Source organism: Crocodylus porosus, unplaced genomic scaffold (genome assembly GCF_001723895.1).
Source record: "Crocodylus porosus isolate Cpor-Errol unplaced genomic scaffold, CroPor_comp1, whole genome shotgun sequence".
NCBI lineage: Eukaryota > Metazoa > Chordata > Crocodylia > Crocodylidae > Crocodylus > Crocodylus porosus.
Window position 1 is genome coordinate 53065187 of NW_017728947.1, and position 12209 is coordinate 53077395.

At 45.5% G+C, this 12209-nt stretch overlaps 1 protein-coding gene across 2 annotated transcripts in view; it reads right to left on the minus strand.

The window, feature by feature from the left end:
- GANC (glucosidase alpha, neutral C) overlaps positions 1-6407 on the minus strand; it is a 45348-nt gene extending 38941 nt beyond the window's left edge. Inside the window, exons 1-2 of one of the 2 annotated variants that reach the window (XM_019551864.1) lie at positions 6103-6292; positions 3349-3411 (exon numbers count right to left, since the gene is read on the minus strand). In XM_019551864.1, the coding sequence (XP_019407409.1) occupies positions 3349-3411; positions 6103-6131 (92 nt within the window). In that variant the 5' untranslated portion in view covers positions 6132-6292. Of the gene's footprint in view, positions 1-3348; positions 3412-6102 lie in introns of both variants that reach the window. The other variant, XM_019551865.1, reaches the window with a different exon arrangement.
- Positions 6408-12209: the final 5802 nt, after the last annotated feature.

Sequence of the window (12209 nt, forward strand, 5' to 3'; positions counted from 1 at the left end):
TTAAGAAAAAAAAAAAAAAACAAGAAAAGCCCTGGGACTCTCCACTCTTGGTGAGGCTTCGGGGGTCTTGTGCAGAGCCTCCCATGTGGCGTGGGGCAATGGAGGGCAGCAGGGATCACCCCCTGCTGGCAGGAGCGGTGAGTCTGGGATTTTTTCATTGTTTTTTTTTCTTAAAGGGCTGAGGCTGGCCTGGGTAGGCACTTGTGGGGGGCGGCTGGGGGAGCAAGGAGGGGGTCAGGGGTCTTGTACAGAGCCCCCTCATGCAGCATGGGGCAGCACCTGCTGAGTTGGGGTTTTTTTTAACAAGTGCTGGAGCTGGGGCGGATGGGGCAGCCATTGCCAGGCTGGGAGAGCGGGTGGGGAATGGGCCTGGCTGACTTGGAGATTTGGAGAAATCAAATTGGGACAGCGATTCGAATCACCAAATTGAATCACTGTCTCCCAGATTGGCCGAATCTGAATCCAAAGCAAATACTAGCCGCTTCGCACAGGCCTAATTATCAATATGGTTACAACTAAACAATAGCACATGTGTCAACAATCCCGTCCAACTACTTGTTGGCTCATTAAGAATGTGGTTTTCCTGCTAAGACTTTGCTTCTTCAATTTGCTCCGTCTTTATCTGTAAAAATGTGGGGATGTAACAAAATACTGCTCAATTCACAAAAATATTTAGAAACAGTACCACACGGATTGTGATCATATTCACACTGTTAGAATTCTACCAGCTCAATTTTCTTTGTGTCAGAGATATGATTATATGCACTCAATTCCCAAATGAGGTTTTCCCTTCTATTTCACATGGAGCTGCTGTGACTCTGGCTGTGATCATTTTAAGGGATGGTTTTGAGCCCACTTGTGCCCCCCTCAGTCTGTTCCTCCTGCTGTTGCCTCTGGCTTTCCATTTCTCCCTGCCTGTCACTGCCCTCCCCTGCTTCTGCATCCACTACTCTCCCCCTCCCCCATCTGCTGCCCCCTACCACTTATCATCCAGCTCACTCCAGCTCAGGTCATGGAGCATGTGCTTGCTCCAGTCTCAGCCTGGCTGGTAACAGCTGCTGTTGTAGCACTGCTGGGTTGGGCTGGGGCCAGAGCAAGCCTGAGCTTTGCACCCCAGGCTGGAGTGGGGCAGAGCCTGCCAAAGCCAGATGGTAAATGGCAGGCAGAAGCAGGTGGTGGGTGTGGGTGGGGCAGAGGCTATGTGGGGAGATGGCAGGGGGGATAGATGTGGAGGCAGAAGCAGCGGGGGAGGCAGACAAATGGGGAGCCAGAGGACAGATAGATGAGGAGGAGGAGGGGAGGGCAGGTGTCAGGGGGAGAAAACATAGGGGGGCAAGTGGCAGGGAGCAAAGGTACACAGGGGCAGGCACCAGGGAAGGGGTGGGGGCACGTGGTGCTTGATTCCCTGGCCCCCTTACCACCTGCCCTCCCCACTGTCCTTCTACCACCTGCCCCCCACTGCCTACGCCACTACTGCCTCCCCTGTCACTTCCCCCCCTCTACCTTCTCCCCTGGCCACTGCTTGCTGTGTCATAGTGGGGAGAGATGGGACAAATTTAAGATGATCCTCCTATAATTAGATTCCATATATGGAAAATTATATCAAATTAATAAATTTTCCATATACATAATCTAATTATTGGGGGGTTGTCTTAATTTCAGGGGTTGTTGTTGGATTCAAGTAATTATGGTATTTTTGTTCATTTATTTACAGCACCGAGAAACAATCAGGACAGGAGGCCCTGCTATGCCAGGTGCTATGCAAAGAGAAAAACCCCCTGAAATGATGCAAATTAGTGGTTTGGAGCAGTCGTAGAAACTGGAAGTTTCACTGCCTTAATTCTGCAATAACAAGATTAACCCAAATGCCCTAGTGGAGTTTCAAGTTGTGCAGTTTCATTCTTTATTCCTAAATTTCCCCAACAGTTTTCAACTGCACACAGCTTGCTTCACTTCCTGTCATAAACGGCTGTGTCCTTGGGTCCAACCTTTGCTGCCTTCCACCGGCAGTGGAGCAACTGTCTATGTGACCAAATATATTAGCCTGTAAGGGATGATCTTGAGCCCACAGCTGCATGGCTGTACTCAGATGTCCTGTCCCGCCCTAGGGTTAGGCTATATAAACAAGAGAAGGGAGCTGGTTAGACTGCCCCAGGCAGTAATCACTGTCTTAAGTGACAGTTGAACACGGTTACACTGGTGTCTGTTTATCTGAGGCAATGATTTTTCTGAACTGTTAGGAGGCTACTCCCTGTTGAGGCCTAGTGCCAAGAGTTTATTAGCTGCTGAGAGATGTTTCCATCTCTGAGGCTGACAGGCTCTTCTGTTCAGTTGTTTTGACCTCTTCTGCCTTAATTTCATTAATGTTTAGGTTTGAATTGCAGAGAAATACTGTTTTACATATATTGTCTTTAAAAACATAACCCAGAAAGGAATTGACATATCTGTAACAGCTGAAAATGACTCATTGGAAAGTTACTAGTAGTAGGTCACACAACACGCTGATAAAAGCCCAGTTTGGTTATTATTGTTATCAGTGGCAAAAATTTCACTTCCCTTAATGGGAGTAGGCTTGGGCTTCTTTAATGGACCTTTTTGTAAATGAGAAACAGGCACTGAAGATTAAAAATGTAGTCCCATATGTTTATGTGCTAATTAGTAAGACTAGGGAAAGCTACTACTCTTTAGATAAGAGTGGATAACTGGCAAATAGATCTGTTAGAGATGCAATTAGAAGAGGGTATTTAATATTGGAGTACTTTATCAGGATAATAGGGTATGGAGTTCAGGTCTGAAGAAAATTTGTTTTTCTGCAGTTCCTGTTCAACATTACTATAATCTTGTTAGCTACTTCCACAAAACTTCGGTGTCAAGTGTGTAGAAATACCACCAAACCAACTGTTCTCTTGAATTTTCTGCCATCTAGAGCCGCAGATGTGTTCTGGAGCTTGTACAAGCCTTTTCTAATTCTACTCAGAATTAAAAACTGTATGGGCTTCTTTATATGGAGATATCCAGAGTTGTCAGGAACTGGGCGGGGGGGGGAGGGGGGGAGAGAAGGTGAGAAATGCCTTGGATTTAGCCCTAATCTCTATTTAGAATACACTGTTTCCAAAAATAATATTGCAGGTAGATGTAAAGCTTTCCTTGAAAAGTATATTAATTCACAAACTGACAAACTGTGTACTTTGATTGTTTAAAACTGATGCATGATAACTTCAGACATAACTTCAGTATCAGATTTTAAAAAAAATATTCCCTTGTTATAAAGGTCCACATGGTAAAATGAAAATAAATCAAATGTGGTCTGTGTGAGAAATACACTTGAGCTGGAGCCCAAACCCCTACCTGTAAAAAGCAATTTGGCTGCACTTCTTAAATTTCATTTTGTCCATTGTTTCATCTTGGACACTAGAAACAGAGCAGAGAGAAAAATGGGAATGTTTTAAGTTTTCACTAAATACCTGTTAGTTGGTCAAATGCTTGCAGTCCTGCACCACAGCACCAGGGATTAAAGAAAATGCTGACTGGTTACATGGCATTGAAATCAAACAGTGATAGATTTGACCTATTGTGAGCTATTGTACTTTGGCATACAAGTTCTTTGTGTGCTATTTTAGGACTAGAACATTTTACTTCAAATATATTTCAGTAAATCATCAAATCTCTGCCTAGAAGCAGCAGTTTAAGTATAATACTACTTGGGGCTCTGCACCTAAGGGAACCTGTCCTTTGGTGGTCTCCCTAAGTGGTGGCTAGTGGTTTACTCCCTGCCGTGAGAAAGGAGAGGAAGGCAAATTACAGCTACTTTTTCTTGCTTCCTTTCTTTCAGTCCTGTTGTCGAAAGAGAGGCAACTTACAATGTTTGGCTGGAGGACCACTTAATCAGTTTTGATGTGCTCTTGAGGACCACATGAGTGGTGGTGTCCTCTCCAGGGCCACATCTCTCCCTCCTCACTGTCCCTGGAGCTGTAGCAGGTCCTTATCCTATCCTCTACCCCTCCCCTGAGCTCCAGCATACCCTGATTCATATCCTTGAATGTAATTTTCTTTCCTAGCTATACACGGGTTTGACACCGCCCCCTGTCCCGGAGCTGTAGCAAGCCCCAATCCTCATCCCTGACTCAGAACCTGCCAACCCTGTCTACAGCTTATATCTCCTCCCCTGCTCCCTCCGGCTCATACAGTGGAAGCAGTCCTGCCTGTGGGCTGTCTTGCCCAACCCTTGGCAAACAAGGTTCTTTGTGTAGATGTGATATTTTTTATTAGACCGACTAAATAGTTAGATAAATTGTTCTTTGCAAACTTTGGGGCACAAATGCCCTTCTTCAGGCTTAGGGAGGGTTTGTCCTTACCCAACCCTTGACTTGCATCCTATTTTCCTTATAACCATGGAATCCAACAGAGAAGTAGGCTGCTGCCCTGTCACCCCTTCTCTGCTGGTTGGATCTGTTGAAAAGACCGCAAGTCCTGGTGCTCCATATTGCATGCCTCCCAATGTCTCTGGTGGTGATTTCTCCAAAAGGCATAATGGATTTGATCCTAGGACGTGCTCAGCATCTCACACTAGCCCCTTTCAGCTACAAGCCCCAAACCCCTGGGGTTGTGTGGTTCAGTCATCTAAAATGTCTTAACTGAGACAACAAGAATCTAGATAGATGCTGGCTTCCAAGCAGTGAATTTGAATGGGTAATTGCTACATATAAGTTAACTTGTTAGAAAACAAAAGCAATGGTTTTAACACTTCAAAGAACAGGTGGTCTTTGAGTCTTCTGACAGGCTTGATAACATTTGTTATAGGTATCTAATGGTTGCCACTTAGTAAAGTCATATTTATAGTGTGCTTCATGATGCAATATGTAAAATGGCAACTGATATCTATACAACATGTATAGCCCGATTAAATATTATACTGAACTAAGCATATTAAATCGGTGTAATTATAGAGAGCTAGTAGCAACCCATATATAAGACTGATTAACAGTTTTCAGTCCAAACCTTTTCATTTTTTTAGATGTTCTAACACCCTATGTTCATTCAACTGCTAGGTTCACAGTGCCACTGAAGCAGCAGCGCACAATCATTATTGGGGATGCCTAGCAGCTGCTGGAGTAGGGAGGATGGAGAACTTGAACAGAGTCCCTCCTCTCCTAGTTCCCCATTCACATTTCTGTCCAGACCCAGCATGTGGCTCTATCTTCCTGTTCTAGGGGTATTACATAGAGCAGAACTGTCCACAATCTCTGGAGCAGGACAGGGAGCAGGCCTGAGTTCCTAGCATGTGGACCAAGCAGCCAATCTTTTTCTTGTAAGAAGTCTTTTGAAACCAAGTAATGTAGCTAGCCCTGTGATTCTGATTGTTCGTGTTCAAACGCAATATGAGGGAAAGAGTAGTCTAGTGGCATGTAACAGAATTTGCCTTTCCCCTTTAAAACATCCTCCCCCTCCCCTCTTGTAGAAGTTAAATAGAAAATCTATATTTAAAAAGTGTTGTTTACATTGCAAAGTCAAAAATTTTGAAGTTAGGATAAGAAACAACTTCAGATGAACAGTCCAGAAATGCACATGCCTAAACTGAGTAACCGTACAATCCTATTGCACCCTTGACCTTCTCTTCATCTGCTTCTTGTTACCCACATCTCATCACATCTAAAATTAGACTGTAAACTCTTTAGAATTGGGACTGGTATCCTTCTATTAAACTAGGCTTGTTTAGGTCCCCGACTTACTTTATACAGACACATACACACATGCATGCCGCATTTAGATATCTATGTGGAAAAATTAAGGCTTTTTACAAATCTGCATTTCAAGTTCTTTCTTTGCTGCTTTTCATTCTGTTGCTTGCTAAGATTTACTTGCTATTTGCAATATGCCACTGTAAACATTTGGCTTACACAGGTTTTTATTGTATTTTAAAGAAACAGTGCCCACAAAAGGATAACCGTTGATAGCAAGTTTGCAAAATAAAATTGAAAATGTAGAAAAGTTTCCTTGTAGACACTTTAAATGTCATATTTTCTCCCAGCCTCACAATCTTGTACCCCTAGGCTCAGATCTGTAACCACTAAAGAATCACCCTGTTTTGGAGTTTTTTTTTACCTGATTTCTTCATGCTTGGTTGGTTCCATTACATTTGGAGTCTGTTTGAACTACAAGGCTCTCAACAGATCCATCTGTCTGAAATATTTCATTTCCCTGGTTGTTGAGTCCTACGCAGACGGCCAACTTCGTCCAATGACAGCCTGTTACTCCACCTTCTTTTGAAGGATTCTGGGAAACTGAGTTCTTGTTCTTCAAGGTACAGTTCCCTGATTTCCAATTTGTTTTAAAAGATGAACTACAGACAACAGTATGGCTTGAGCCAGGTTTATCACTGTGGTGCCCAGAGAATTATGTGTGGGGGAATTTTGGAGGCATTTCGGAAGCAAATAGTTGGCAACAATATTATTTACAAGCATGTATTTAAGTGTTAGTAATATTGCCAGCCTCCCCTCCTTAGAACTCTTGAATGTACACCTTTTAAAAAGCAGCTACAGGAGACTTAGTCCCCATTTTTGCTGTGGAAGACACTCCCCACCCCAGAAACTGAAGGCAAATATACCTCCTATGATAAAAGGAATCAGAACTTGAGGTAGAGGTGATATCTTTTATTAGAGCAACTAGATTTTTGCAAAAAAAAAAAATTCTTTAATTGCACAAGAACCCTTCTTCATGAATAGGAGAAAAGACTTGTAAAAGTTCTCCTAGTTAGACATGGAAGTTCATATTTTATAGGAGAGTTAAAGGTGTGGTAAAATCTCCTGTTGGAAACAATTCATTTTATGGAGGTTAGGCTCAGAGAAAAGTTGGAATAGTCTGTTTACCTCTAAGTTGTTTGGTGGCAAGCAAGATGTAGTCATATATCCTTCTGGTTATGATGTTTCATATTTCACAGGCAAGTAAAAGGATGGAGTTTTCTTTTGGGCAGGAATTTCTTATATGGTGATGTATTTCTGAGCTCTGTGATGATACAAATTACCTTGAGCAAAGGCAGAAGTAGGGTCTTGGTGGTAAAACTTGTTTCTTCCTTGTAAAATTATGAAAATTTCATTTAAAAAATGAGCTAAAATTTGATATCTTCCATGTGTCAGGTATCCAGGTTGTAGCTGTATTGGTCTAGAGGCAAAAGGAATCAGAACTCGTGGGAGAGGTGATATCTTAAGATAAAGCAGTTTCACAACAAGGATGTGGACATATCATTTGGGATGAGGACACATGTAGTCAGGGGTATACCGAGGTGAGGATGTGTAGCGGTACTTCCATACACCCTTTCATTAGTGCTAGACATGGGTAGTGAGCACCCTGAGCTCACTGGCATGTTTGTACAGCTCCTGCCAGAGCTCCAAATGTGCTGTGAGCTGTGGATTCACCAGCTGCTCAGTGCAGGCTCTAGCTGCAGCCCTTGCTTTCACACACCTCTGCAGCCCAGCAGGATTGGCCCTCCTTTCCTCCTCTCCCCCTGTAGGTCCCTCTGAATTCAGCAGCAGGGGAAAAGAGGGGACCTCTGGGTTCTGGAGCTCTGTGAAAGCAGGGGCTGAGCGCCACCCACTAGGGAATTCAAAAAATTCACTGGCATCCAGGATCCTGGCAAGGAGGGTGGAGTCACACTGCCTTTGGCTGTGTGGCATATGCTGAGCTCGCCCTGCATGGGCAACGCAGCCAAAGTGGGATGTGGCCTCACTCTCCTCACTGCAACCCTGGATTTACCCATGAATGTGGTGATCTTTGGAATGAGGAAAACTTGTCTGCTAGAAAATGGATGGGCCCCATAAACAGCTTGTCACAAGGGATCTAAATCTTCAGTGGTTTATTTGGAGGGTACATTGTGTTTTCACACACAGACATCCTCTCCAAGGGGGCTAATACCATTATGTTTAATCTCTTATCAATAGCTAACAATGAATTATGTCCATTTGTATCAGTCATAGGTTTATATGCAAAATGTTGTTTGTATAAGATGTCATATGTTTTAATAGTCTGGAAAATCAAAGTCACTTTATTGACAGTTTAACCTGTTTGACTAGCTAGCAACAGGTAGCTGACAGCCAGCTCTTGTGTTAAGCTTTCTGCCCAGACACAATGGCCAAATGCATTAGTGTTAGAGTGCTGTTGTAGCTCTGATAGTCCAGCAGTTATGTGAGAGGCAAGGGTTTGTTGGGGTGATAGCTTTTATTGCATCAGTTGCACAGTTGGGATAAAGTTAGACAAGCTTTCCAATGCAATGACCTGATAAAGAATATCTTGTATTCAAAAGCTTGTCTAACTTCATCCCAGCCATGCAGTTGCTTCCATTAAAAAATCCTTGTCTTTCAGATGCATAACAAACACCTAAACTTGGCAAACAGATCTGCATCTGGGAAAGAAAATCATATGCTAGGGTATGAATGTTTCTGTCTTCCTTGAATTGTATAAAGAATTAAATGAGGGAGATATTCTAGGACAGTGTTTCTCAACTCATGGATCACGACCCAAAAGTGGGTTGCAAGAATATATGAAAGGGTCGTGAACAAACTTTTAAAAATGGATTCTCCTTTAAAGGAGAAAAACGTGGGAAGCCATGGCTTTTCCTTTGCAGACTGGCAGAGCTCTAGTTCACCACCCTTTCATATATTCTTGTGACTCACTTTTGGGTCCTGACCCACAGGTTGAGAAATGCTGCTCTAGTGAAAGCACTGAGGATACACAACAAGGCAGTGGGGAATGGATCCAGGGGTCTGAGACTACCCTCCAGTGAGAGCAAGGCATTGTCACACATCTCTTAGGTCAAAATGCCTTTTTGAGAATAATAACTCCAGTCACTTCTGATCTGGTTTGGACTTGATTCCTGATATCAGACTTGTCTGCCATTCACAATAGATTATTTTTTAAAGGACATCTCCCTTGTGTTTCATACAATGCACAAGACTTGGGATCTTAAGTTATACTTCATCTCCCTACTTGAAGACAACTTAATTCTCAACGTCTGTAAGGTGACCTGACTATGGGGATTCCACATTTTAATGTGTTATTAAGCCCTGTTCATTGAAGTAAGGAGGAATAACAATCCAAACATGTAAATCAACAAAAATTGTCATTCCTGTCCTGATGAAAGTCCAGGGGAAAAGGCAGTGAATGTGATTGTGCCTACAATGATATGGTGAAACCAATCCCTTCCCCTGACATGTATATCTGGAGATGAAGGACCTTGCCATTCCCAGGTTAGGACAGGTCTCCCTTGGGTGTTCCTGCACATTCAAACCTGCTTAAACTCTCCCATAGCCTTGCACCAACTGGCCGGTGCAGTTGGACTTTTGCATCACATCAAGTGATGCAATCAGACGTGGCAACATGAGTCAAGCAGCAGCAGCACTAACAGCAGCATCACCTCAGTGCATTGCAGCCTCTTTGTGCATCAGCCACTCCATCCCCAAGAGGTTCCCTGCAGTTGTGGTTGCTCTCCCAGGGGAACCACACCAGTGTTGCCAGCTCTTAAATATGAAATTATCATCTTGGAAGCTCAAAATTATCGTATTTGCTGAAAAACAATTGTACACTGAAAAAACTCAGCAAATAAGTATGCAAATAAGTTGTCTTTTTATTTGCTTTCTATTGCTCACTGTAACTCACCAGTGAGTGAGTGAAAACTGGGCCATCAAAGCTAAAGCATTTCTTCATTTGGAGATTATAAAGAAGACCAGCCTGTATTGCTAAACTTGCAATTTTGACCCTAGTGATAGCCATAAGGCCCTGCAGCCTCTCCCTGCCTTCTGCTCATGTGGGGCTTTTGGCCAGCTGATATGTCTTCCACAGGAGGTTTATATTGAGCAGATTCTTTTTGGTATTGGATGGTGGAAGCGGAGCGTGCTCCGTCCACTCCATGCATTGACCTGGTATTACATCGCTTCCAGGACCGGTGCAAAAAAAAAAAAAAGGCTCTTGTTAGGTCAGGTCAAGAATACTGCTTGTTTTTAACCTGTCAGGGGAAATACCATGTATCTGTGTCCAGGAAGGCAGTTTTCCTGAAGTGCATTTTGGGGGAACTGCTCTTCTGGCATGGTTCAGTACCTGTTGAGGTATAGCAGCCTTAAGACCAGTTTATGGAAATGGGAGTCTACTCTAGCTTGCTCTGATGGCCTTATGGCTAAGGGCAAGCAAAACTTGGGGGCATTCAAACCCCAAGCCTCTAGGCTTGGGGCTGCAAGTAGGATGCCTGCCAAAGAAATTGGAAACATCTGAAGCCTCAGATGGGAATGGAGGATATTTGTCAGTAGTAGGGCCACTTACGGTTCTAGACCCCTGGATTTGGAATTAGTTTTGGCTAATTTGGCCTGGGATACATATACTTCTTTTATTATTATTATTTTCCTGCGTTAGGAGTGCCCTGTGGAAATGCAGGAACCTCCTGAGGTACGGACACATGGAACTTGAGGAAACAGTCTGTGTTAACATGCTTCTGGGTGAGCTCCATCCTACTACCGGAAATTGGTGGGAGAGGATGGAGAAGATGCAGCCACCTCCACCTGCAAAAGAGACACTCCGCACAGGGTGTTCAAAGTCCCCCCAGAAAGAGGAGTGGACAGGGATGACAAAGAGGACAGCGACACAACTGGACCTGGAGACAGTGAGGATGACAGCAACAGCATCAGCAGTAGTGGAAGCCACAGTAACAAGGACAGTGAATGAATTGAGACTGTAAATCCCAAATGGGGGCTATGACTAAGAGACTGTGAGTTAGGGAAAAGACTGGACAGGTGTGCAGGCTTTAAATGTGGTTTAAGGTGTGTGAAGCAAAGCTTATGCTTGATGATGTATTCTAATATAATAAAAGTCTAGCCTGTCTGTCTGTCCATAAGGCTCTAGGCCAACTGTGTGTGTGCTGCTGAGAAGGTGTGCACCGACTGACTGTGAGGGCCTGGAGCGTTACAGATAAAAGGGTGTGAGGGAGCCACCACACTGCCCTCCTGCCCCCCAATAACAGCTGGCAGGGAGGGGGAGATGGCTGGGAGGGAGGCGAGCGGGGAGAGGAAAGGGGGGTTTCTGGTGGCAGCGCCCCCCTCACCACCATGTCCTATGCCTCTGCAGCTGCCTCCACCCAGCCCTGACAGTAGCTGGCAGAGAGGGGGAGGTGGGAGGGAGCACAAGTTGCGTGCAACCAGGGTTTGGTGGCTTCTGTTTAGTGCAAGCTCCCTGCCCCCCATGTTGCTGGGAGCCAGTGGGGGGGTGCAGGGTAGAGGATGGGGGTGGGGGGGAGTTGGGGGAGCGGCTAGGGGGCCACAGGGACAGAGGCAAAATGGCAGCACTGAGGGGCACTGGGTGGTGGTGCTCCCTCTCCTCCTGCTCCATCCACCCACCCCCCTGCCCTTCATGATGGGCAATTTGCTAGTATATATATTTTAATTTATAAAAGTCTAAATCTGTCTGTCCCTAAAGCTTTGTTCCGCATTCTGGCTGACGGAAACAGCCAATCAGAGTGCTCTGAGCGTAGGGGAGCAGCACCGCCATGATCCCGAACCTGCGTCGAGGACCGGACAGGGGGTGCGGGAGCCGGGGCCAGCAGCGCTGTTGGCCTTGGCTCCCCCACCCCACTTCCTGCAAGGGGCAGAACAGCGCCAGCATCCGGCGTTAGGTAGCGGCACTCAACCCCCCCGCCCTCATTCTTGACGGGCAATTGGCTAGTAACGATATAAAATTATACAAATATATTTTAAAAAAGAAAAACGTCAGTTAAGATTCCCCGAGAGTGACTCGGGTGCTGCCGGTGCTGCATCCATTCCTCCCTCAAAAACGATTATACAGTTTGAACCGTTGGGCTCTTCTTGCTCGTACACGGTACAAGGGTTGCCATTATCCTCCAAACGCCACGCTTGCCCTACACCCCGCAACACTGAGCCGCCTCTGCCAGGCTTCTGGCTGCTGTCGCGACACGACGTCGCCCCAACCCCGCCTCGCGACTGCGGTGACGTTGAGCCGCGACGGCCGCCGCAGGAGCCGGACCCCGCCCCCCGCGACGTGGTCACCCAATGGGAAAGTGATGTCACGCCTCACGCCACAATGTTGTGATGACGCACGAATACTACATGAGGGAGGCGCCCGGCGCCGCCCCCGTGCGCGTCACTGCCACGAGCGGCCCCGCCGCCTCCCGGGGAGCCGAGAGGGCGAGGCCAGCGCGGCCGGACTGGGCTGGGCTC